The following is a 26,946-nucleotide window of genomic DNA, read 5'->3' as shown; positions in this document are numbered from 1 at the left end:
AAATAGCAAGCATAGAAAAGCGCCAAAAGTATCGTTTCCACTTGCGTAGAAGCTATCCTACGGAGCTCTTGATGACAGTGATGAAGAGAGGTGTATTTCCAAATTATATCGGGTGTATAGCCCCATTATAATAGATTCATTTTATTGCACCCTTTACGTTTAAACAGACATTCATAACGTAGTTGGCTGGCTCTTATGTTTATTGTTGCATTCTGGTGGTGATCCTTCGGCGAATGCTATGAGCTAAATCCCATACGAAAAGCTTATTTTGTATCTGAAGTGACTTCTTGTCCGTATTTCATCACTGAAGAGAGTGAACAGTATTAAAGCACAAAAGGAGTTCGCGGTGATAGTTGCTACGAGAGCTGGGTCAAGGCAGGTGATGGTGAACCAGTGGATAGACTAGAAATGAGTCTTGTTGCAAATAGGGATATTTCAGACGAAACTAAAAAAAAAAAGAAACTCTGTATTAATAACACCTAGGCACATTGGTGAAGCAGAGATGTGATGAAATAGCAGATAAGCTTGTACTAGCCTTTTCCACAATTCAGCCTAATAGTATGATGGTAGTATGGTTTAAAAAGTATTTGTTGATGCGGCAAGCTGATGAAAAAGGTGCATCAGTTCTATCAGCAGGAAGTGCTAGGCACTGCGACTTTGGAGGAGAAAAAAGGTTCTGGAGGGGTGGAAGAAGGGCGAAGGGCGGTTATCAACAGCAAATATGCTGTTGCAGGCACTGCAGGAGATTTTATGCCTGACAAGATATAAAATTAGATGCAGCAGAGGTTTTTCATCCGTACTCTGGACGTTTTCTTAATTCAGCAGTATAAGAAACTCAAAATAACAGCAGAGGCAGCCGCCGTGAGGTTTGCGACGGACGAAGACGCAGCCGACGGCCTAAGAACTTCCACATTAGTTGTTTCTGTTGTTGTTGTAGTTACTGCTGTTGTTCCTGTTGAAGTTGCTTTCGTCGTGGTTGTTGTGGATGAGCTGCTGCTGCTTTGACTATCTGCGCCGGCAGCACCTAGTTCGCCTTCCTGTAGAAGAGCAACGTCAAGGGGTGACCCCTGAATATCTTCTGCCTCCTCTGGTTTTTCCAGATCATCTACTTTTGGGACATCAGCTTCATTCACAATGGCGTCGCCTACGTACCCAAGCAACACAGTTGTGAAGGCAAATGAACCGTCGCTGATGTGAGTGTCCTTACATTTTTTGCTGTGCTTGATACTTATCGTTGGGTTGTGGTTTAGTACCTCCAGCATCTATCTTGGGCTGCACATTTTCACCTGCGAGCAGCACACACCAAGCCACCAATGGGCAAGCGACGGCTTACGAAGTCACATATGCGACTGCTGGGGTGGGAAACTTTTGTGGGTGATGTGCGCTTCATTCACTGCACCAAAACGACTCTTTTCTGTATAAAACGAGTTGAAATAAGGAGGAAGGGAAGAAGATAATGTGCCATGGGAAGGATCAGAGCTATGTATGAACGCTATTGTGGGCTGCTGGGGAGTGCAGCACGCGCAGCATTTCTTTGTGCCCTCCTCTATCTCCATTTGTCTTCTGCTTATGCAGGGAGAGCTGACTGTGGAATCACGAAGAGGTCTTTGGCCTCTGATTGCCTCTAGAGTTCAAAAAAAAAATTAGAAGCTCACCGGTGCCGAGCTGTTCCTGAAGGGATATGCTGGCTGACGAATCCAAGGCAAACAGAGCGCTTGCTGAGAGAAGTGCCAAAACCTTGAGGAACCCCATTTTCGGCCATGCAAAACAATGAAATGTTGTTAAGAAAAACTGGGCATGCGAGAAAATGAAATACTGACGCTTAAGCCATAATGGAATTCCTACATGGATTGCTCGCGCAAAAGACTCTGAGCCTCACTGTCGGTCGTCGCCTGTGGCAGCCAGTTTAGGATCCACATGTAGCCAACAGACAGTCAACCACCAGGAGCATATGTGCAGAATAATTACCCGCAAAAGTCGTTTTTCTCTAACGAAACAGATGAAATTGAGTTCTAAAGCCCAATTCTAAAAGATGATCGCGCTTAAACGTGCACTAATGCAAAGTTTTGTCCGAGCAGTCGGCGGTGCCGCTGTCTCTCCCCGTACCGCTGATAGATTGTGAATGACTTCACGCTGACTCTTATGTGCAAATAGGCGAATACGGTTGGTCCTTAAGCGATAAACAGGAAGACAAACTCCTTGTGATCTTCTCACAAGGATTTCGGTTTCGCAAGCGTCTGAACCGTCGCTGCCGTAAACCACTACAGGGTTGAGACTCCGAGGGCAAAAGATTGTTTGAGCTTCTTCCCCCACTAACATGTGTAATGCAGATAATAGTTATCACCTAGTACAAGCATTACATGGGACGTATTTACGACCTATACAATTCACAGATAAAACATATCACATTTTATATACGTATACTAATATATACATAGCGGAGCTAGTATCTATAATAACTTCCATTGCTAATCATTGCTCTTGACGTCCTTATTCAACTGCTGAGAAGCTGGCTTCCTTTCCACCAGACCCAGAGGTAGCCACAGACTTCATCCGTCGTCGCAATTGAGAGGGGGCACGCAGCATCCACAGATTTCTTCTAACGGCGAATATCGTTCTTTCTTAAGCCTACAAAACTATTGAGCATTATTAAAGATCGCAACAGTCACTCATTCTAGTTTGACCCTCTACGTTCCTGCCGCCATAGCTCTAACAGCTGAGTTTTAGCTGAAAATTGCAATGAAACCTGTTGCTAGATAAGAACCACCGATATTTTCGTCTGATTTTCTTGCGCTTGAAGCACTGAGAAGTTCGACCTTCTGCAAAAATTTCTTTTGCCAGGTTATTTCCTCACTGTTCATTCAAAGTGGCACACACCCATAGTTTGTCCAAACGCTGTACCCACTAGACCTTATTCATGGGAAGGCGCTCTAGATTATTTAATTCCAGATGCCTCTGCACTTGTATTTCCTCCTGTGGCCCTCTTCGTAGTTACGTCGGCGTTGCTTTTCGTTTTGGGTGGCGATAGTCTAGTTGGAGCTGCTGATATGGGCTATGATTGGCTTGCTGCCGTTGATGACGACGCCACAATTGTGGGTGGTGTTGCTGGTCTGACAATTGAAGGGTCCTTGACTCTCTACTTTGGGCTCTGGTGGTGGTGTTGTTTAGCCCTCCAGGCCCCTTTCTGCTGCAAAGCGGTTAAGTAGAAAAGATTTGACAAATCAAAACAATGTAATACCGGTGAAAATCAATAGGGCCCGATTGACCTGGAGTCTAATTTACTGTTGAGAAGCCCCATTGAGGCTTCTCGTCCTATTTTAGAGTTGCATGCGCAGCTTCCCCCTGAAATGTATAGAGATACGGATGAAATATATCTTCCCCTTATTGATTTCAAAGTGAGTTGTCTGCATTTGCTCACTAAACCCAAGTGGCGGCTGGGAACAACTTCGTTCATAGATCCCTGGTGGAGGGGAATTTTCACCTAGTGCGCTGTTTAGAAACAAGTAACACGAATCCGAAAAAGCAGATGCAGTACAGGAGAGAAGATGGGAAATTCGCCGGTCTTCTCCCAAGAGCATTCAAAAACAGCAACTCTTAAGCAAAGAAAGACCGGCAGGGAGCTGGTTCTTTTTCATTTGATGTTGTGTTTTTCTTCTTGCAACAGTTAAGGTAGATGGGCATCGATGGCTGATTACGTGAGATGACAGGAACAATCGAAGGCAGAGAGACGCAGAAGTCACACGCCATGCACCCTAACATATGTCATGAAGACCGTCTTAGTCTGCTGCACCCCTCTTGAGCGCATTTGACTTCTGTCCCACAGGATATCCAGTCTGACATTTGCATGCAACATATAGCGAATGACACGGGGTGCTTCGTTGGTGATGTTTGATTTGTTTCCATTAATGGGATATCTGTTCTTGAAATGCATCTTTACAGGATTGATACGACTACCGTTACTCGGGAACACTCTTTCTTTCGTTTTCCTGCCCAGGTCTCCACTACGGAGCGGGCAGGGTGAGCGGGCAGGGTGTTTTGGACCGAGGGGGCAAGCAGTACGCCCCATACAGTGTCGTAGTTGTGGAAATTGCGAGTGTAAGGGTGGGACTGGCGCAAGTGAGTATCCAGACTATGGTACTAACGTGCTGAGCTGCGTATGGCGCGAATGCGGAGAAGCATTTTTGCGCTAGTGAAGGCTGGCGCCCCCAGAGGTAACAAGCATTGCAAACTGACTGATTGTAAGCGCGAGTGTCGTCTTCGTCGGTTTGGCAATAATGAAGCCCTGCAAAAATATCCTAAATATAGCCGCTTATTATCCAATACTCATGGGCGGCAGACATGGATGAGCATACCACGGGAAAGTCGGTAACTGTTTCATTGGAAACTCTTAGGTGCACTTCCACCAGTTGCAAAAAGTGGAAAAAAGGTCTTTAAAGTGTGGGAACACGACGTAGCTTTAGTCGCTCGTTTGCAGCACTAATGCAGTCCCAGACAACACCCAGAAAGAGGCATGCTCAGAAAAAGGCAGCCAAGCATCAAAGACCCAACCCTCGCCCATGGCGTTCCGGCGGCCTTCTGTGGCGTACACGGGAGTGCGCAGAAGACTGCGTACATTGAGTCGGTTTGACTCAATAGGAATCACTTTTACAAGAGGCATTTCTTCCGACAACTTCCGAGGTGTCTGCGGAGCCAACCGCTCCAGCGAGCTGTCCCATCTAGCGCCCTGCAAATAAAAATCACGAGCAGCTTGTGACGAAGTGAGCTGAAGCGGCAATTATGGTGGACAGACCACTAAAAGCAGAGGGCTGCGTTTACCTCAATGTACATTCCTTCTACGTAGGCGCCGTGTTCCAGGCTCTCCTCAATCTGAGAAGAGGAGCTCAGCTGTGTAACCTCTGTTGAGAGCACCAGCTTGTCTAAGGCTACTTTCTTCTTGCGGCTCGTGACTTGAATGAGAGCAGTCAAAAACGAATCTGGCATATGCAGCCCCCCCAGCCAGTAGCATTTCAGATCTCCCTGAATGAGGCACCAGTTGCACACCGCTGACAATCTTAAGCAGGCTTGTCATGCAGTACAAGCTTAGGTGGCGAGATGCTAGCCATTGTTGCAGCGTGCAACGCACTACACCTAAAAAACACTGGAAAAGGGAAGGGGTCTCGCCTGTGCTATCCACTCGGTGTATTGATCAATCCGGCGCATCAGGTGTGAAAGCCAAGAGCCCAAAGGCTTCAAACTCGGGGGTGCAAGTGCGCGCCACTGTGTGGGCAAAAAGCCTGCTTGCAGCGACAATGCCAAAGCGTCGAGGTCCCCAGACATGCCAATATCACCTCGAAGTGCTCGTGACAAATCGTGAAGCGACTGACACATCGTTTCGGTCAACGTATTTAATCGGTCGAGCTCCTGTACTCAATAGACAGCGAATACGAAGCTTTGCTGTTTCACCCGTATGGTGCTGTGTGTTGTTTTTACGTCTTGATTTAAATAGCGAGTGTTTTAAAATTGTAGTGTCTTGAAGCCCTGGTCAATCAAACAACACGGACGTGCCTGAGCCAAGACAACTTGTGTAGGGGTGAGTGCTTCGGCGCCTGAAGTCGCATAGAGGCCTTTCTCAGGTAATTTGTCCAGTATTTCCTTGATCGTTGCTCCCAGCGCTTCTTCTTTGAGACTTCCGACCGCTGAGTCACTGTTATTTCCAGAAGAGTTCGCAATGTTGATCTTCAAAAGTCCATGCCAAATGCTTTTTGCATTCTCTACGAAATAACCGATTTCTGCATTGGTGTGGAGGCCGAATACTTCAGGGGTGTTGCTTGCTGGCATGTTCTGCAGAGAAAGCTTTGCAAACATCTGTACTTTTGCAAAGCAGTGGACTTTAATAGCCGTATTTCAGACAGTTTAGTTTACAAGAGGTTGCACAACATTTGTACAATAAGGCGCATTGAGTGCACAAGCAACGGAATGCCGTAGCAAATACCTTTATGAATTCAATATGTCCTGCACTCGTGCTGTCTGCCGGTAGAGCGTAGCTGATGGGCACTTTGCAGAAGGAAAACTGCCGGTAGCTGTCGAAGACGAACTCCCCCAAATACTCTTCCAGGTACGTCGCTAGCACTCGCCTGTCATAGTCGTCAGTGACACGCCCGCCGTACATTGCCTCGCCAATCAAATACCGCAGTGTTTCCCAAGGAATATCTGATGCCTTCGGCGAAGGACCACCTGTGTACAGTTTCTCGGAAGGACTGTCCGCTTCTGGTCCGTCAGGAGCTTTAGAAGATTTACTCAAATACATTTTCACGAGACTGAGAGATATGGACAAGTCGGATTCATTAAAGTCGTAGGGCACATTCCATCCAATTTTCCCGTATTTACGTCTCTCCTGAGTAGCGCCACACATGTGTGCTTTTGGTTTGTGAATCACACCGTGCTGAGTCATAGGGCCAACGACAGGAACTTTGAAGTTCATGCACACCTGTACAACAGCGTGGAAGAAGCTCAACGTATACACCAAGGTGGGATACGCGGGGTGAGTACACTGCTCGAACGCGTCTTCGCGGAACAAGGAATATGATGTTTGCAAGTTAGCCCGCAGGCCGTCAGGGGGTTCTGTCACCACTTTAAGGGAAGCCTGAGGCATTTACAGATAATCATTCGGAAGACAGGCAGCGTTTAGTAACGCCATGGGCCAAGAGTGTACGGGATCAAGCCGGCTCCAGTAAGGTACCTGCAGGATGCTGAGAGGGAATTCTTGTGTTGGTTGCGTAGTTAGCCACAGCCGGAAGCCCTTGTGAGGTTTCTTCATATCTGCAAGGTAATCACTAGAATAAATTGCGCAGTTCTGGTGACCAGCCTTCGAAGCTAGCTAATGATGGCCAATATCGTGACGTTCCTCCTTGTTCTACCTTGTAACAATTTGGCGAGTGTCGAAAGCCATCCTGGGAGAAGATGGCAATTCTGCAGCATTATCCAAAATCCACGTTGATAGCCGACTTCAACAAGCTGTCCTGCTTGGTCTCCCATGCCTTGACCGATGGAGAGGTGGCGAAATTTGTTTCCTGAAAAGGGAAAAATACAGCTCCAACTTGAAGAATGGCTCGACAACACCCTAGCAGCTGTGAAATTGGGGATCAGAGCATCACATCTGGTGCACCTCGGTTTACCTGCAAGGCCAATTGACTCAGCAAGAGCAGATACGGCAGCGAAAGGGTTGGCCCCCGGAGACAATATCAGAAGTATTGGAGAAAGCTCAGAGGATTGAGCATATATTTTCGAGTATCTGCATGCACGTTCTTTCGTGACGAGAATGACAATTGGGAAACTATTTTGCTGCATGCGTTTCGGTGCACTGCAGAAGAAAACAAAAGGCGCTATTGCAGGGGATCTCGATCTCTCACTGAAGTGTTGGCGACTGTACGTAGTGCTCATTTAATCTCCACTGAATAAAATTTTTGATGGCGTTATGGACTCGGTCCACACGGAAAACACGGACAACTATTAACTTTTGAAAGGGGGTCAATACTCTGCTCCACTGCCCAGGCATCTCTGCTTTTTCAGCCGAATCATCTTCTGCCCACTCCTTCCAAGCCTGAAGGTCCCACGACACCAACGCCTACACAGATGTATCCCCCTTTGTACGTTATTGTCCAATGAGCACCTTTTAGTGCAACTCACAAACAATGGATAAGTAATGACAACAGCATTCGCGAGTGCTTAGTAAGATGCTGGCACAATCCAATCCTGTAGTGTTCACCTGAGGTTCAGCAAGGACGTTTTCCTGAAGCCCATGGAATGCTGGACTGACTGTACGTAACTTGAATAGATCATTCCATCCACTATCTGGTATCCAGCTGAGCTCTCCAGGTTTCGTTTCCCCTTCTGATATTGTGTTACTCCCCTTCAAGAAAAAGTCCAACTCTTCTTCAGGAAGCTTTCCGTCATGCCGCATGATCATTGTTGTCAGATGGAAAGCAAAAATGAGCCGCTGACTTTCAAAAAGACCTACAAACGAACAGACAACACAAAAGTCGTCTAACGCCCATAAAAGAGACTTTAATCTCTTCCGTCTGCATAATCCCGCTAAAAAGGTACTTGTATAGTGATGTAGGCTTCGCCATTCAGCAGCAACTGGCAAGCTCGATGCTGGTAAACAGGAAGATTACCAAGGCTTATATAATCATAAGACAGTTGCGTGACCTTATCTACAAGACTCTTTAATCGGTTCTCCAGTATTCTATCTTGGCGCGCTTCTCGTAATGCGACTCGGAAAGTGTGCAAGAATGCATCAAGTGAGTATTCCAACATGGGCGATAGGTTGCGCATTCCATCCATGCTGAAGTACACGACGCTTCCTCGCTTTGCAACACTATAAAACTCCTGCCGCTTCTGTGGCAAACAAATACCAACAATAAGGCAATTCCGTACTGTGCACGGGTGAAATGTTAGGCGATCCAGTGACTGAGTCGGAGGCTAATTTTGAAACAGGGGATTGGAATGGAAGGGTGTCACCTCTTCTATTTTCACCGAAGTTGACTTAGCCTCTTCAAGAAACTGTTCTATCTCAAGAGCTTTCGTTTTCGTATTTTGGAGGGTCTCAATCAGGTCCTCGTTGTCTAGGGGGCTTCCTTTTGAGTGTGCAAGCTCATGAAGTAGCGTATTCTCAAGATGCTGCACACGCTCGTAGGCGTTGGCAGGTGTATCTTCATGAGACTCATAAAGCAGTGTAAACCCACTTGCTGCGTCACGTACCTTCAGCATTAGACGGCCTTCGCTCATGCGTTGTACAAGCTCTTGACGCTGGCTTTCTAACTCGGGCACTTCGTTACCAACGACTATTGCTAGCATCTGCTCAGCGAGTCCACTCATTGTTACCTGGAGTACCACAGCGAGGCAATATTCGCATGATGTGTATAGCAGCCATAAATATCCGGTGCACTCAATGGAATTCTGAACCCCCTTCTGCCTGACTTACCTGGTAATTAATAACATTCGTCTTGTTCATGATTTCAGGACTAAACTTAGGATTTGACAATTTGGTTGTCATGTACAAGCAGAAGTTGTCATTCCAGTCAATTTGCTTCCCCACTGCACACAACGCCATTGTAGTCCAAGTTGAGGCTCTGGGTGGTTTCCACGCTTTCGACCTTAACGCAGTTTTACAGTTGACCCTACAGCCGAAGAATGCTCAAGACGTTCTTACGCAGTGTTACAACTTTTTGCCCATTCTGTATGGCTAGGTTCCGTTCTAAGACAGGATCGATTGATGGGTCAATTTCAGTTTCAACTGATTCAAAGAGAAACGGTTTCCCGTATTGAATTGCGAGCTCAAGGTACTTCATGTAATCATCAGCAAATGTCTTCGTCACCAAACTATGCTCTTCCTCGCGATGTTGTATCCACTTCACCGCCTGTTCACAAACTCACAAGACAATGCCTCTCGTCGGCGCCATTTGGAGGCGTCTTGGGTGCTACTCTTGCAACATACCTGCATTTGAGGGTCAATGCAAAGGGGCCAACGAGAAGACATTGTGGTAAGGATGCCGTTTTGAATGGACATTTCATTTGCTGGTAGCCCTTCTTTATTCCACTTTGCGATGTCTGCGTCATTCGTCAGCAGACCCTCAATCTTAAATGGATCATTTATTGGGACGCCAGATTCTTTGACATCCGACGCCCAGTGATCATAAACCTGCGCAAAACGAGACACACCGCCCATATGTAATGCGTGGACTTGCGTCACAAGCCACCTTGAGGCTTGACAAATCGTCCCTCATGATGCAGACAGACAGCAGGCTCCTGCCCTCTCGATTGCCGTAAACGTAGATTCCGAAGCCCTAAGACTGACCATACGATTCCTGAACTCCAGGGTATATGGTCCTGCGTATGAGAGGAATGCTGCACCGATTAGACAACTGCCGACAAGCCGGGTGCGTGTATCGCTGCACGCTTCATGATCTTCTGTCCAGCGGCGTCTTTCCGATTCAAGCCCCTCAATCAGCTTGCAGGCTGCTTCAAGCCTGCGTTCCATCACTTTTGCCTCAGCTTCCACCTCACGCAAAGTATCCGTCTGCTGCTTCTGTTCCGTCATTAAAGCAGCCAGCTGCTCCTCCAGAAGGCGGAGCTCCTCCTGCAGTGTGGGCAATGACGATGCAGGCATACGGCGTAGCATATGCAGACTTCGCAAAAGTTCTGTTCTGGTGGCATAAGAAGTATATCGCTACAGCACTCGTTTGGTCTTCTTTATGCAGCTTGAATTGGCCAAGCTGTACCCTTATTTTCGTCAAGTTGGCTTCTGCCTCATCCTGCTTCTGCTGTAGCTCTGCAACAAGTCGTCTTTTTGGCTCCACCCCTTTTGCAACCTCATGGTACTGTAGCATTGCCTTGACCCACGTCAGCAGCCCGTTCCCCGCCTTTGAAATCTTGGCCATCTTTTCGCTCGTAAATGAGTCCGGGTCCTTGTTAAAGTATTCCATCACCTTTTTCACTTGCCGGTCTGAAGAAAAGAACTGAATCAACTACTGATAGTATTCGACTAATTCGTGCTCGGTGTCCAAATACTTATGCCCAGGCGGGAAAGCCTTTCGACTGCTGGTTTCAAAATGTCCAATGGTGTATGCACGTACTTACCAGAAATGCTGTCTTTAGGATACTCAACGAGGCTTTTGAGGAAATTGACGTCATTCAGCATCGCCTTGGCTCCGTTCCACCCGTCGGCTTCATTTTCTTTCCCAAGGGGTCGTAGGACCACGACACACATGCACACATTCATGACGGGCTTCGGGGGAGTCATAAATGCCTTTATCTCTGTGATATCTTTCTTGTCGAGATTTTCAAGGGCTCTTGCTGCAGCTTCCAATGCTGGAATTGCTGCAGCTAACGCCTCATCTGCGCTGGCCTTTTCTTGGTTGATAGTAACTTGGTCCTGCGCAACGTTGCAATTTCCAATCTGCTGCGCTTCCGTTCTACATAAGAGGAAACAGTCCTACCACGGCAAATTTCAAAATCTCCAGTATCTTAGAGAAGTGTGCTTTGACTTGTGTTGAATCAAATTTACCTGAGATATTTGTCGCTCGGTGGCACGAGCCTCTTCCTTTCTTTGGCTGGCCTTGGAGCTTTTCTCATTGATACTAGAAATAAGCTCTTCTATGCTTCTCTTTTTCTCGTCCACCACCACCTTTTTAGCTGTGACTTGAGCATTCATTATCTTGACCGACTCCGCTGCCTTAGTCAGCGTAGCAGCAGTCAGAATTTCAAATACTGCGATACATACTAGCACTAACAATACATTTTGCATGTTTGTAGTATGTCTATTAGTGACGCAGACAAACTAGTCGGAGCCTACACTGTTCATCTTCTGTAGCCCTCCTTCTAGGCGAGTGCTCAGCTGATCTATGTTACAGCGTTTTGCCCTTAGCATTCCCTTGTACGTCTTGAGGAAGTCAAGATAGTTTTTAGGAGTAGAGTAAGTTGCACGGTCAAGTTTTGCCTCGAATTCTGGGGCATAGATGGTGGTTACACTGTCATGGATTCTAACGACGTGCTGCTCTATAACCGTTCGGTGTTCTTGCGGAAGGTCTTCATTTTGCAGGAGTACCGTTGCAACAGCAGCAAGTGCCGATACTGGCCAGGGTTGAAACCAGTCCACGCTGGTGCACGATACGAGACCTGGGAAGTTGCGACAACGAGTACGCAGTGAGTCTCCAGACGGCGACATGGCGAGAAGAATGTGCATGTTCCCTTTAGCTTTGTTCATTGCATAATTCCAAAGAGCGTCCTCTCGAGCGCCCTCTTCCTTGGCAGCGCCCCTTATTGCAGCAATAAGGGCATCCTTTTGGTCGTCAGCGAAAAGTGCTGGAACCATTCCAACTGTTAAGAGGTTATTTATGTATTCAAGGAAGCACTCAAGCTTGATATCAGCATCCGAAAACAGCAGGCACTGCCGCTCCTTGACTGCCAGAGTTACCAGCTGTCGAAGGTCCTCTTTGAGATCCGCCTCACCGTAGGATCGCATCGGTGAAAGCGAAAAATGATTGTACCTGGGGACAAGGAAAATGCCCGGAGAACGATTCGTTTGCATAATTGGAGGTCTATTGGTAGAATCGACTTGAGATAATATATTGAGTAAAGAGAAAATGATCAAGTGGAATTCACCCGGAAATGTAGATTGCTAGAGTGGCGACACTGCGCTTGCCAGAGCCACCCATTCCAACTAAGAGGCCATGACCCCTTTCCATTCGAATTATTCTGTGAACCCGCGCTAGGTGAGCGATGACATCCTCAAACATAACTAAGTGCATGGGCTTCCGATCAAAATTGTGAAGCTCCAAGAGGCGCTCGAGCAATGGCCGGATTTCTTCGAAAGACGCATGATCGTCGTATGATCTATTCTGATGCGCGAACATGATGAGTACAAAGGGGTAGCCGGTAAGATTTATGCCATGTTCATTCCTGTCTAAAGCCTAAAAGAAATGCTCTCCTGCCTTGTCGCTATTAAAGCTGGTCGATGACCCTACCGGAGAATCCGCCTTCTCTTCAGCCTCTAGGAGCTTGAGGGCGCTCGGGAACTCCGTCCATACAATAGGATCCCTCAAAGCGTGCTCTGCGCAGTCTGGAAATGTGTCTTCGATTATTTGCTTCAACTTTACATGCTCTAGGTAGTGCTTTTCCTCTTCATCTATTAGCCTGTCTTCAAAGACTCGGAGACTTTCGTGCCTGGAGCAAATGGCGCAAAGTAAGGCATTTGCATAAGTACTGCTGCAAATTACCGTCCATATCAGCACTACGTGGACTGCTTCTTCACTCCTACTTCCTCCTAGCTCTGTTCTTCTCACCTCCACAGGCGAAGGATTGATTTCCCATCTATAGAAGGCGGCAGGTTCGCGTGCCATATCCCTTGGTAAATACGCGAAAGATCGCGCATGTTGAAAATGTAGTGAAATTTCTTAGGTGTACGCATCATTTTCTCCACCACACTTTCATAGAGGGTCAGTGTGGCCGCCGGCAACTTTGTGAGCACAGGCTGCACAGCATCACTCCAATGCGCAGCGTTGTTTCGTTAGCACCCCTACTTCACACTCATAGGAGAGGCGATTACTGGCGGATTTCGGTCCGCTTGATGCGCGATGGAAATGTACCTTAAGTGCCGTGCAGTCGGGGCCGAATTTCAGGTCTAGAATGGTAGACAATATTCGCTTTACTGATTCTTGAGATGGGGACTGGATATTGAAGCAAAAGAACTGGGAAATAGCTCTTGGATCCACGGAATTACGGCCATTTCCGGGGGGGTTCATGGCCCCGAGGAAGTGGACATCTTTCAGGATAATTTTCTCAAGATCTTTGCCCCTCTCATAGAAGAACATCCTTTCCATCACGAACTTCAGCAGGGCTATAGGCTGCTGAGTGCCATAAATGTCAACCTATGAAGGCAACCATAAGTGCGTTTCGAGAACAAAATCAGCAGCTGGCCCTGAGGATCGCGGCCTGCTCTAAAAAGCCACAGACTAATGCGTGCTGTATTGAATGCTGGGACTTCTTGTAGTAACTAACCGTTGGCATATTGAGATCATCCAAAAACACCTTCAGTATTTTCCCAGAGGGGGGCCCGTACACACGCCCTATTCTCTTGTCAATGTTATCTTCCAATGCCTTTTGGAAATCAAGAGAGCTAGTCCTGCTACTGAAATTCATTTGGAGTTGCAGGTATTCCTCACTGTCTAGGGTGTTCAGCCAACCCTTGGTCATCATAGATTTAGCAGTCCCTAAACGTTAGTCAGAAGCACAACATCTTGAATTTGGTCAGTGACCTTAGCTCATTTCTTTATGCCATGAAGTATGCCTTGCAGTTTTCAAAGCTAATGCAAAATCATGCAACTGAAGGCTTTCCAGATCGGCACGATGGGCACCCTCAACTGACCTGATTCCCCAATAAAAAGCGTTGGAAGAGCCTTTGAAGCAAAACCTTGAAGAAGCCACATTGCCCGGACAGTGTCCGTAGTGGGAACGAAGATGCTTGTAAAAGAAATCCCCGCTTCTGGACAGTACTGTGGGACCTGACAACGCCCGTAACATTCAGCGTAAGACTAGACATATTGACTGTGCAGAAGAAGAACACGCTAGTATGCAGGCTTCTCGCTACAGTGAAAGTCTGGGAAAAGGTGAATTAATGGGCTGCCAGGAAGGTGTATCTTCCGCCGCTGACCTTAGACTCCCACGAAAGCCATGAGTTTGACTGTAGCTCGTAAAAGCTGTCAAACAAACTTTGGCTTATGGAAGCTTTTCCTGAGAGTGTCTTCAAAAGTGCATCGAGGCGTGGTTGTTCTTCCCCCGTAAGCGTTGCTCCAAGGGACCAGACTAAGGCAAAGATGAAAGCGTTTTCGAGCCTTTCTGGATTTGGCTCTGCATAAAGAGCCTCTGGAACCATGATGTCCATGACTTTGCAGAGCTGTGCAACCTGTTTGTTGTGCAGATAATACAAAAACTTGGTGGCCACAGTATAGGCTTGCTTTGCCTCGTTTTCTACCATTTGTGCACCGCCGCTGTCTCAAGCAGTACAAGCGAATCTTACCATGCTGACGTCCGTTCTATATATGCATTTGGCAGGCAGAGGAGCCTCATCCTCTCTTCCTTTATCGTGCAGGATGAATGCCAGGCACTGCGGGACATACTTTTCCCACAAGTAGTCCAGAATCTCTAGTAGCTGTTCATTCGATTTGCTTCTCGCCCAAGCATCGTAGTAGGGTGCACTGCCGAGGTCCCGCTGGTCCACGTACACCATTCCGCAACGCGAAACCGTTGCTGGAGAGGCATATTTGAGGTCCGAAACCTGAGAGAATATAGTGCAGCGTCGACTGGTACACGGGTGCAAGTGCGGCAACGGTAACATATCAAATTGCTGTGGTCAGCGGCTTCGAGAACTGAGCAGAGCAATATTTGCTCCGTACGTCACGTTGATTAGAATCTTCACCTCACCTCAAAAAGCAGTGCGCAGTGCTTCTCCAGCCGAATGCGCTCTCCATTGGACAATGTTAGAAGTTTGTTGTCATCCATAACGGAGTTCATACTCTCTACCCAGACTGCGTCCACATCTCCATCAAACAAAATAAAGCGCTTCTCCTTTCGCCCAGGTGGTAAAGGCTGGTTCGCATCCCGAAATATCTTTGAGAGAAGGCCATCCGTCCAGTCTCGTGAGACAGGGTCTGCAGCCAGGATCGCATGAAGTCCATACTTACAGTATTTCGAGGGCGACGATTGGCGAGAAACCACAGCAATATAATTTACTGCGCGATTTGAAGCTGGATCGTGCGTGCATATAGTTCAAAGAAAAAGTGAGTAAACGGATGCCAATCACTTAAAAGAGTTCCGCCGAACTCGGAAGCATGAGTCTGCATGCACTGTGGCAGTTTCATTGAGCCTTACCCAGCACTCCGTACAATTCGTCTGTCCCTTGAGCTTTTGGATTCATAGGAAGCACCTTCACGACTTCATCGAATGCCACTTTGTGGGCAGCTGCGAGAGTTTCAATTATAACTGTTTTTCCACCTCCTGTTGTTCCTACAACCATTGTAGAGTGCCTTGTTTCCATTGTCTCGTACAGTTGTACGACCTTGTCGACCTGATTGTCGAACTCCCGCTTAGATCGGCACTTGAACCCTTTGTTCTCTAATTCCTGTTGACCAGGAAACAGCCCAGAAAACCAAAACGACGGTGCTTCCATTATCACAGCATTGGAGGGGTCAGCTCTGAAGACCTCTTCCGATAAGAGCAGAGTTCACCCAACTCCTCCACTTGAGACAAGGCGTCCACTGTGGCCCACCTGCTCGATTGCTTCCTTCAGCTTAGGAAGCGCCATTCGCTCGCACGTCACATTGGGGAATAAATCGCTTAAGAGCCCTAGGAACAATGGCACATCCGGTTTAACTAGTTTGGGAATATTCATGTCGCGTAGGGCCCTCATTAAGAGCAAATCATCTGGAGTGTCCGGCGCTGTGCGCTTCATAGACCCCGCAATAACAAGAACGGCCTTCAGTGCCCTTAGTTGGAAGTCGTAGAAATACTGAACGCAAGTGCTCACATACACAGGCAGCACTTGGCGACCCAAACAAATTCCTCTAGTCAGCGATGCCCTTCATGGTGACGCCTATGAAAATCACCTGCTTCGATAACTGAGCCGCCGCTAACTTGTACAGAACCGTCATCTTCCTAGCGAGTATTCGAGCCTCCTGAAAGCCCTCTGATATTAGCATTATTTCGCATATCATGGCCATATCAGGTACGGTCATAGTTGCGGGGCGGAACAACGCCTTAAGGTTGTCGGGGAGCTCAGATCTGCATTAAAAGCAAACGGGGACTCTTGCATTGAGCTCTGGAGACACCACTAGTCCTACATATTTTAAAAACTTTTTAGTCAACGTTTGTTAGCGAGTCTGCTACAGCTCAAAGGGCTCACCTTCCAGCATAACCGGGATTCATTGTTACGAAAATTCCCACTGTGGGTATAAACTTCAGGCTCTTGCCGAGCAGTTCGACAGAACCTTTGCCGTTTTGTAGACTCGTCTGTATTGCCTTGATTTGAGCGGATACTACAGAAAGCACCTCTGGGTTGATGCGGTTAAATTCATCGAAGCAACCCCAGAAGCCTAGGTGCAGTCAACACAGCAGTAACGGAAAGCTGAGGCAGTAAATTTCATTCGTTGGACTCCATGGAGGAGGTTGATGCATTGGCAGGAAGTTGCAGCCTACGCACGGCCCCGTCGTACCGTACCAGTTTGCACAAGTCCCGAAAAAATTGTCCCCATTGCCTTGTAGTCTAGCCCTTCACCACAATTCTGGACGACGCAGCGAATGGCTAACGACTTGGCCAAGTCCTTTACTGTTTCGGTTTTACCTGTCCCAGCCGGACCAGCCGGGGCGCCTCCTAAACAGAATGTGAGGGCCGTTGTAAGAGTCATAATACACCTATCCGTCAGAGGAGTGATGACCAGGTGGCCATTGAGACCTTGGTACTCGTATCCATATCTGGAGCACACGGAAGCTTGGCAGCATGTAGGTGAGCTTCTTCAGTCAGTGAAGCATCCAGCTCCCCTTAAGCGTCATCGCAGTTAGTCATTCGCTAACCTGAACTGCCCAGTGCATTGCCGTATTTCAATGTCGTCTATTGATTTGTCCCAGTAGAAGCGCAATTGGCTCTCCCATTCAAAGCTGTTGGCGCTGAACACCGCATTCTGGACGAATCTCTCAACAAGGTCTCGTGCATGCACGTCCAAGATAATCAGCGTATTCACCTTTTTCCTAGCTCGGTATTCTAGTGGCTTCCGCACCACTTCGATCAAAGTGCTGACCTATGCACACGTTGCCCATGAGGATGCTTAAAAGATTCTACGATACTTGGTGTGACTCATAGTGGCAAATGGAATGCTTACGTCACCCAGTGCTTGAGGAATGACAGTTGGGTAGAGGTTGTTCGAGCGATTTTAGACACAGTGCCTCGTTACCTGCTGACGCTGAGTGGCCACCTCATCACGAAGTGCATTTTTGTCCCCCTGTTCGATCCTCTCAAAGGCATCCTCAACTCGCCAAGTCCACCAAATACGAGATCCCACACATGCCACCATTCCCAGCTGTTGGGTAATCCACTGTGTTCTGCAAGTACGAACTCTAGCAGACGAAGGCAGTGTGCACTGCGACACCTCCGCAGCCAACGTTGGGTGCATCAAAATGGCCTGAACAAGCTGAGCTCACCTTGGCTCGCAACCGTACATGAAAACTCCTTCCCTAGTTATTTTGTGAAGGGACGTTTTCATGGCCTCGTCAACTGTTGTCATCCACTCCTCAGCGGGTCCTTCAGTCACTACAGGCTCGTAAAAACGGTACGCTTCGCCTTCTTCGGACTCCATTCCGGCTACCTGAAAGGGAGCATTTTCCATTTACCGTGAAGCATAGGAAAGTCCTGCACAACAGACGAATGACTACTCTTTCTTGCAGAGGCAAGGTAAGTGTTTTGCGGTACCTGTCCCGAACCATCTATTTGAAGCCTTTTACAATTATCAAACAGCTTAAGCATCAAAGGCTGCACTGCTTCATGACCACTTGAGCCAAGTACTGATAGCAGTTCATCATCAGATATGAAGTAGAACCTGAGAATCAAAAGCAGGGAAGCTCCTGTGCATCATTTCGGAAGAGCTTCAAAAGTGTCGATTAACATGTGAATTCTCGTTCCCCCATTACCTGGGGTACATAATTCTCTTGGCATCCAGATAGTCGGAGAGGGAACGTTGGCAGCTGTCGAGCTCTGCCGCAAGGCTTTTCATTTCTCCAAGCCGGTTCTCTAGGCAAAACGCAGACAATACATTTGGGTTTTCGTTTGTCTGCTTCATAATCGATAGAAACCGCCGATTTATCACATCGAATTTCTTTGCTTCCTCGGGTAATTGCAGGCGGATGTCGATAGACTCGGTGAATATTCCGTCAAGGTACATCCATCTTCTTTGTACCTGTACATGGCAACGGCAAGCTCGACATTTAACGGTCTCGTTAATTGTTTTGTAGACAGCATGGTCATCTGTGAGCGTCGTTTCCGTATCATCGTTGAGTTGTGCATATGTTTCCTTTAGTCAATCGAAGCGAACGGTCTGTGCTTGGGCCAAGCGAATGCAGTACTTGCAGCCACGCGTCGAGGACTTCACGAATGATGTTGAGGGACTTCTCCCACTTCCGTATCTTGTCCAGTACAGTTGAGGCGAACCTGGACCCCAACATGGACTGGAGCTGAAGGAGGTTGTCATCCAACAACATTCTCAGTTCATCATTCGACTTCAGCACATAGCGCGTCCCGTCATTTTTGTACTTGGCAGTCTCAATGGTTTGCTGTCGCCAGCAAGACTCAATTTTGGCAATGTCTTTCTCAAGCTTCATTTCCTCCTGATCACCAAGACTGATATAAAGAAAACACCTTATCAGGCATTCAGCACTGCTTCACAAACTACTCTTGTAAGGCTCCTGCCACTGAGTACAGCCCTTGATCGGGCTGCCTTGGAGTGCTCGTAAACCAACAGAACGCTGTGAAATCCATACCGTAGCCGCCTGGATGATTTCATTAACAGCATCAGGTACCCGACCCAACTGTAGATCCAAGACATCCTGCAACCGGAAGTTTTTGTTTTCGGCGTCAAAGGTCTGCCCAGCCGCTGCCATCAGCTCTTTCCAGTGCTGTGGCCGAATGGCCTCATTCTTCAGTCTCTCGATTAGGGGAAGCTCGCTTCGGAAACCGTTAATAAGTTGAGTAACTTGAATGAAAGCCTGTGAACCAAATACGTTTCTGTGGATTGCCTACTGGAAAAGATAATAGAAAACAGTTCTTTCAGAGTACCGAGCTCCCAGCCCACAACCCCGAGACACTTTCGGCCTACATTCTGTCTTTGACTTACTGGGGAACTAGTAACCTGGGGGCCACCATTCTTTTCTAGGTTTTTAAGTCTTTTCCTAAACTCTTCAGCTGCCTTTTGGAGCTCCTGAGTTTATATGTAGTTTTTGCGCAGGAAAGACACTGAGAAAAGCATGATGACTCCAGCCATATATTGCCTGTGAAGGCTCCTAGCATTATATACATCGCTGGTTCGCCGAAGCAAATTCACGTTCGAAATAGCACTTTAGGGAACATGTAGTAGCACTCACCTGGAAGTCCACCTTCGCCCAAAGTTGCGATGCCCACTCATTGACCATTGTATCGTGGTCAGCGAATAAAGCAAATATCTGCCCTTGCTGTTTGACTTCTCCATCAAGCTTGTCCAAGATAGTGAACGCAGTTACTGGAAGTGAAAACAAGTTCTCCGCATTGTTGAGCTCTGCTGCCTTTGTTTTGAACTCGGCAATTTCTTCCTCCAAGGCTATCATTGCTTGCCGTCCCTCTGTAAGTGGAGTGTCAACGGAGGACGATAAATCTTGGAACTTTTGTTGAAGCGCCTTGCACTCGACCATGAAGTCTGCGACCTAGTAACGCATAGTCATACGTAACAGCGTGCACGAAGAGGCTGTCGTCACAATCCTGCCAGCTGCGAAAGTTTTGCATATGCTACCGTTGCATTATCTTACTTCTTGCTTTTTTTCACCGGCGAATTTGGTCTTTATAGACGCCAGCTGTCTTGTTTTACGATGAGCCAGGTTCCGCAGTTCCTTCCATTCACTTGGTAGAGCTGCTAAATCATTCATCTCTGCTTGGCTAATAGGATAATTATAACTTCGGAGAGTACTGTACATTTCACACATCTCTGTCAGCCTTATTTCTGCATCCATGGCACTGTCGTTTATGGTCGTCACTGATTCCATAAGCAGCTTAAATTTGTCCAATGTATCGGTCTCCACTTCAAGCCTTTTCCTGTAGATTAAGAGAGTATTGAAGAGGTGTTTTGTAGTCATACCCGAGAGCGACTGGTAGCTCAGCTCGCAAGCTTGGAAGTACTGGCCTTACCGCCTTTCATTGATCAGTTTTTTCAACTCCATCCTCTCCCTCTTCGCAATTTCATGAAGCGTATCCGCATATGCTCTGCTTAACACCAGGGCCTGCTGTTGTATTCCATCAATGACTGTCGAAGAGTCGAGTTGGATAAAGGCGACAGTCTTTACTTTAGGAATCGCGCCTAGCTCTGCAGCAAGCTGCAGCGAACGGTAGACAAGAATTGATAGAAAATGGGTGTCTGCCTCCTTCGGTGTAAGATTTGCACAGTGCATAAACACCTAAACGTTGTAGCGTTGTAGCCATGCATTCACCTTGTCGTAGGCCCGAACGTAAACGTCGAAGTACACCAAGTTTGGTCTCTTGATGATAAGCTGTTCCAGTTGTGATTTACGATCTGGGTTCCACAAGGCCCACTCATCTTCATACTTACTCCAGTTTTTCACGTACTTTGTGATGTGCTGCAGCAACAGAAAAGTTAGATACGTAGCTGGGCACACTTAGTTTATAATAACACAACATACGCAGGGCATGGAGTGGCTCCAGTGTCAACCGTTACCTGGAATGCCCTTTGTATGGCTTGATGCGTCGCAACTGTGCTACTGATGAGCGCCGGTATGCGGGCAACCTCATTGTAAAATGTGAACTGGATCGCTGCTGTCTCGTCACCCCCTGGGATCTGCTGGATGGGAACGCATCTGCAGCACATAACACTCCAAAGCTACTCTATTGTCTCTGACCAGAGGCGCTGACAGTAGTCGTATCCAGTACAGTTTCAAGACGGTCTCGGGTACTCACTTGCAGGTTCCATGCATCCACCTCGAGAAGTTCATTGACGAAGCAATAATATTTTGCATGAGTCTGGATATGGTTTTAAAAATGGAATGAGTACTTCCGTGGATAACAACTTCCTTCTCATTTAGCTCAGTGGATACTCTAAGTACTGGAGGCCAACGACACACTGAAGATGATAGAGTGAAGAAGGCTCGAAAACGACTTGTGGCTGCGAAGAGGAACAAGGAGCTTCGCAAAAATGAATGCCCAGTACCAATAATAGAATGTTGGGGCACAGGTGTACTACAGCGCGTCGTAATGATGGTACGGGGAACCGCAGATTTGCCCATTCACGAGCACAGTGCACATTCATACAATACCTTTAATAAGCATAGTGGCTATAGCATTGAATATTCGGCGCTCCCAATAATGATAGTAAGCAGCCATCGCTTCGCTGGATCCAGTCATCCTGCCCTCAAGAAGCTCTTCTATCTTTTTCAGGTAAGATGTGACTGCCTCGTATCTGGCTTGAAGCCCTTCGACTACGCGAGCCCTGTGCTCCTCTATGTATTCATAGAAGTCCTGTCATACGACAGCTTGCGCAAGGACTAGTTGTTGTGCACCAATAAGGAACTTTGAATAGTCTACATGCAAACCGTGACAACCCAAAACCCCACCTGGATGGCAAAAGGCTCAAACGAGTCCCAGTTCAGGTCTCTAACCAATTGTGAGTCCTCAATCTCCTTCACAATTTGTTCAATGATTTCCACGTTCTTAAAAACTTGTTCGCACGTAGCTTTAAATATTGTCAAAGATTTAAGGCACGAGCTCACAAAATCCTCTAGCCCCAAGCTTGTCCAATTTAAGGTTGTCAAGCCAGGGAGAACAGCCCTGAAGAATGAGCACGACGTTCAGAGAATCGTTTGCCAACGCACAGCCAGTGCACATATGGGTTCCCTGTACTGCTTATTCTGTCTCTATTCAAAAGAGACAGCGTTCAACAGGGTCCTATGCGGGCGTCGGCGAGAGCTTGCCTATGAAGCTCAGCAATTTGCCGTGACAATAAGCTCTTGTGGGCTGGGATGATGCTGGAAAGTGTAGAATTCAACTTGTCAACAAGCCCTTCAAGCAGAACTTGATGTTGGCAAAACCGTTCCTGAGAAGCCCATATGCCAGCGAAACTCCAACCAGTGCCACACACCATGATTATGGCTTGTGCCGATTTCCTAAGTACCTCAGAAACGAATTCATGATTCTCACCTTGTGCAGAGCGACATTTACAACAGCCGCAGGGGCTTCACGCACACCAAGCTGATCCAGGTAACGGGCTTCTTGCATTACAACCCAAACGTCTGGACGGAAGTTCACGGCATATGACCCGTTGGCTTGACGCCGGAGGACGTAAGATTTTAAGCATTCACTTGCGGTACTGACTGCAGCAGCCTGTTCAGCATTTTTCACACTAGATGCGGCAAAAAGTGGCAAGCACTTGTGGTTTCATCCCTTGCCAGCATCACTATACTCGAAGTAGAGCCAATGACAGAGTGGCAGCAGTTGCTGAAACAGCACCAGATGAGTAGAGGCTCACCTGCCATTGCTTCACCAGGGAATTTTGGTAAGCTGTGATTGATTTTGCAAAGGACAGGTAATTGCCAAAGACATCCTCTGCCTGCTCGAAGTCGAAGACTTCTGGCATCTGCTTGAAGGCCAAGACACTTGCTTTGAGGGCTTGTAAGAGCCCACTTGACCACAAAATTGCTCCGGCAACAGGTGGCATGTGGCTAGGTAAGCACGGGTTCTCCCGGCCTTCTTCGAATAAGTCACGCATCCGGTCCACCTCAGTGTCTGGCAGACAGAACGTTACACATTCCCTTATGTCGGATTGGATCCAACAGCAGCACTACACGAAATGGAACAGCTAGCCACAGTAGTAGTATTCGAGACACAAAACATACTGAAATGCTTCAGAATATCTACAAATTTCTCTCCAAGTTTCTCGTTTATCCTAGGCCTGCTAGCAGTGGTTGTGAAATCCTTCAGCATTTCAAACGCGCTTAGAGCAGAACGGAGCCTCGTGAACTTTGTGTCGAGGAACGTTATGCACGCGTCTTCAAGCTCTATTGTCCGTCGCCAGAATTGTTTCACGGTCGTGGAGACCTCCTCGGAGTCCTTTTCACAGAATACCCTGTCCGAGACGGAGTCGAATGATCCAATGAGAACCTAGGAATTCGCCATTCGACAAGAAATCAGCATTGCAAACTCGTTGTTTCAGGCTAACACTTCGTTGGATATTGACGACCACGGGATATATTGAGACCTGGTTTTTGCATCCATTAGAGGCTGCAGTGTAGAAAACGTGTATGCTCTGGCTTCGCAAGTTAGCCAACCTGCATTTTTTCAGTCAGTCTGTTTACTGCTCGGCGAGAACGGGTGACAGAATGCAACTTTGGACCAATAAAACGCCTAAACTGCCCTATAGTCTTGACTATCTCCTCGAATTTCGAGCATATCGAAGCCATGTAATCTGTCGTCCGAAAAAGTTTTCTCCTGTCAAATTCCCATCTGAGGGCAAACAACACGATAGATGCAGCTGGAGGGAAAGAATTTTGATCGGAGCGCAACGAGTTTACACTTTCGTGTCCATAATGCCCCGCACTACAAAGAGAAGCCAAAATGTATTATCCGTTACCCAGCAGAAACGGACCTTCTGTTGCATTCCGACTCTTCAAGACGGGACCTCATATTGAAGTACTGTGCTTTCCATGTTTCGAGTAGGGCACGCGATTGCTGCAATATCATGCTTGCCTCTCCCACGTCCTTCCGTAGGAGCTGTTCGACGCAAACGTCTTGACGTATGCGCATCTCCAGCTGGCGGCAAGGCCAAAGACAGACCAAAACCCTTACGTGTTTCTCCCCCTAGGCTTTAGCAATCTTCAGTTGACTTCATTGGTAGTGAATCCAGTGCCCTTCTAACTAACCTGGTAGGCAATCCTCTCCATCAGGTTTTGCATGCGTTCGTCAGTGGTGAAGTGTCTAGATGTTACCCATACCATCCGCAAAGCGTTCATTAGCGAGGCAATCGTGTCCGCCATGGGGCCAAGCGGGCTCGTCTCTAGAGTACTGAAATACCTGAAGACCCAGCAAAGACGACTAATCGCCCCCAAGCAGGTGATTTCCCTCGCCTTGAGTTGAAGACTTGCGTTACTCCCGCAGTTTGTCTTTAAACGATGGCGACCCAAGAAACCAAGAGCGAATTGTGTCGGCAGAACTCGTGTGGCCCGACCTCTCGAGAGTTGACAGGAAACGAACATTGCTCATGGACTCTGTATGCAGCTGCTGCAGTTCATTCAAAGCCTTCTTAAATGATGGTACGACGGTTGAATCTGGTTGTTTTTCTTCACACCACTGTATTGCCTGTTGGCACAGCGGCGCGTTAAGCTGTTCGTACAGCAAGGAGACTGCAGTATGTCTAAAGACATCCGCAGCAAAGCACACGGGACTGCCGCGCTCTCAGAGTACCATACGGGAAATAAACATAACATAAATGGAAAGCACCCAGAGAAACATGTTTACTATTCAGTCCCTCAGGAGAGCATTGCAATTCATCCCTTATTTACCGGTCCCTCCAAAAATTGACCTCTGACACCGGCAAAAAGCAGTCGGGCTTGCGCTGGTTCTCAGCCTCCAATAGTTCCACTATAAGCTGCGGCAAGCCAGCAAACCAATGTATGACTTTAACGTTTGAAATGTTGCTGTGGCAGCTGCAAGGTACAGCTCGCCATCTGACCCAGGGAGTTTCACTGGTGGGAGAATTGGGGCAGTACCAGCTCACGTTCCTCCACTGTGCTATTGTTGCGACTACATTGTCTTGTTCAGTTCGACTGTCGTCGCCCGAACCGAAAGATGTGCCAAAAACAGGCATTGGAAGTGGAACTGCCATTTTATTCGACGCAGCCTTAAGATGCACTAGTAGCTCCTGAGTTGCACTAAGCGCTTCACTCTTGCATTCTGAGTCCAAGCCAGAGTCGTTTTCTTCCGAGGTACTATCGTCCGGAGCCTCCTCGGCTGCAGCGTCATCTTCTGGGGACCCTGGACTGCCCACATTGGCAGTGCCTGCTGTTCTTTCTGTTACCGATGTTGACGGGCGTCTGCTTGGTGTTGATGATGCTGCAGATCCGTCTGAGTCACCATCCTCGCTGTCAGCCAGCTGTAGCAAGATGTTTCAGTTGCAAGGGGACAACAGTTGGAGCAAACCGAATTTCAGTCAACAATTTTGGCCTCCGTTGGCTGATTTAAAGTGTTCGGTGCACCTATAGGGTCACCGACATACCGATTCGGTTTCTGGTTGGTGTGAATCTGTAGAAGACGAAGAACCAAGTTTGCCTTTGACGCTCAGATATTCTGGTGAAGCAGGCTTCCCAGCGATAGCCGTTGCTGCGGTTGGCCGTTCAGCGTTATCGCTGTTTATGGGTTGAGGCCGATACGACAGGAGTGGCACCAAGAAGCCCTCTAAAATATGGCAGAGGTCCTCTAAAATGGAAGTGCCAACAAGACCAACTAACATACACCGATTCATCTCTTCGACGCCCTATAACACAGCAAGGGATGTCGTTCAAAGGAGCCAGGTGGATTTCAAACTCGCCTCTTCTAGGCTAACAAACAGCCGACACAAGGGGGTACAAGCAGTTGCGCAGGCACACCAGTGGCCTTTGGCGCAGGTTTAGGCACTATAATGACTAATAGTTACCTTTCCAGTCAAATCGATAGGGCCAGAGCAGAGCCTCAGTGCGTATACGTGGGCACTTGGGCCCTTTGATGACTTGACTGGGCATGTATGCATCTCGAGGAGCTCTTCCTGCTAGAACCACAAGCCACCTCGCACGGTGCTGGGCACAACCATCGAAGGAGGTTGCCAGATATAAGTTGGTATCCTCTTCCCCAGAAGGCAACGATGTGCAACGCGTACATAGATCCTCATTACCGACGCCAGATTCTGCGTCTAGACAGATTTGGTTAGGGGTAAGGGGGAGTGTTTGCATAGCAGGTAACCAAATAAGCTACATTCGATCTGCCTGTTTGTCTGTCAATTGACGGAGGAGACTAGGTTACTGGATGTTTTTCTTACTTGAGAGTCACAGGACTTTGTGAGAGCGAAAAATAGTGCTGTCCCTGTGTTCCCAGCTTCTAAGAACTGCTCCAATTGCTTGTCAGCCTTCTGACCATCCTGCACTCCAGTACCACCAGCAGTATGCCTAAAAATACCCTTTTACGCTGCACATGGATGTGGCAGTTTACAGTGACAGTTAATCTAGAGTTCTTCCCACTCCAGCCGGCTTGAAAATTGCAGTCGCTATTGGCAGGCGTCGTCCAGTTGGGAATTGTAAATGACGGAATACTCGATATACTCGGGTGATGGGCAAACAAAACATGTCCATCAACCTAGAACATTGTACGGAATTGTACACCCCAATGCAGGTGAACAAGTGGCCACTCTACGGAGAAGGTGCATGGGAAGTGGTCCCACCCCCACCGTGCTTTTAAGGCGTGCGATCCATCCTAGAAGCTCTGGGCCAAATACGACTAAAATCTCACTCTGGCTATGAGGTTATTCCAGGCACTGGAGTCCTGTAGGTTTAAGATTGCCATGACCTTCTTTTTGACCCACGATTTCCTCGCGTCGAATGCCATCTTTCCTCGTCCCTCTTTGCCAACGGAAACTGCACACTACATATAGA

The 26,946-nt window shown here is 47.7% G+C and overlaps 2 protein-coding genes across 2 annotated transcripts; both read right to left on the bottom strand.

Moving 5' to 3' along the window:
* Positions 1 to 818: 818 nt before the first annotated feature.
* Positions 819 to 1,752, bottom strand: EMWEY_00008530 (hypothetical protein; the record flags this gene model as incomplete). The annotated part of the gene is made up of 3 exons (XM_013482155.1): positions 819 to 1,144; positions 1,254 to 1,286; positions 1,656 to 1,752. 3 exons carry the CDS (start codon positions 1,750 to 1,752, stop codon positions 819 to 821), a joined length of 456 nt encoding a protein of 151 aa, XP_013337609.1.
* Positions 1,753 to 4,456: 2,704 nt separating this feature from the next.
* EMWEY_00008520 (hypothetical protein) lies at positions 4,457 to 26,899 on the bottom strand (the record flags this gene model as incomplete). The annotated part of the gene is made up of 59 exons (XM_013482154.1): positions 4,457 to 4,723; positions 4,816 to 4,973; positions 5,541 to 5,844; positions 5,972 to 6,466; positions 6,719 to 6,798; positions 7,155 to 7,270; positions 7,389 to 7,579; positions 7,745 to 7,992; positions 8,154 to 8,376; positions 8,515 to 8,862; positions 8,963 to 9,075; positions 9,191 to 9,398; positions 9,476 to 9,679; positions 9,836 to 10,117; positions 10,260 to 10,483; positions 10,618 to 10,912; positions 11,045 to 11,212; positions 11,333 to 12,026; positions 12,142 to 12,377; positions 12,504 to 12,702; positions 12,822 to 13,009; positions 13,125 to 13,406; positions 13,537 to 13,748; positions 13,904 to 14,039; positions 14,189 to 14,440; positions 14,555 to 14,812; positions 14,959 to 15,185; positions 15,406 to 15,655; positions 15,803 to 16,042; positions 16,140 to 16,314; positions 16,436 to 16,625; positions 16,751 to 17,004; positions 17,104 to 17,327; positions 17,481 to 17,628; positions 17,728 to 17,891; positions 17,996 to 18,122; positions 18,214 to 18,479; positions 18,646 to 18,906; positions 19,060 to 19,314; positions 19,660 to 19,967; positions 20,136 to 20,359; positions 20,453 to 20,637; positions 20,752 to 20,898; positions 20,997 to 21,116; positions 21,587 to 21,793; positions 21,934 to 22,102; positions 22,446 to 22,654; positions 22,800 to 23,056; positions 23,167 to 23,431; positions 23,626 to 23,773; positions 23,916 to 24,079; positions 24,190 to 24,331; positions 24,495 to 24,680; positions 24,829 to 24,914; positions 25,044 to 25,418; positions 25,542 to 25,799; positions 25,959 to 26,066; positions 26,337 to 26,435; positions 26,804 to 26,899. The coding sequence occupies 59 exons, from the start codon at positions 26,897 to 26,899 to the stop codon at positions 4,457 to 4,459; spliced, it is 12,915 nt and encodes a 4,304-aa protein (XP_013337608.1).
* Between the last annotated feature and the right edge of the window lie 47 nt (positions 26,900 to 26,946).

This window comes from Eimeria maxima, genomic scaffold, assembly GCF_000499605.1.
Source record: "Eimeria maxima Weybridge genomic scaffold, Emw_scaff53, whole genome shotgun sequence".
Taxonomy (NCBI): Eukaryota; Apicomplexa; class Conoidasida; order Eucoccidiorida; family Eimeriidae; genus Eimeria; species Eimeria maxima.
Note: the sequence above shows the minus strand (reverse complement) of the source record. Positions and strands in the feature narration are given on the sequence as shown.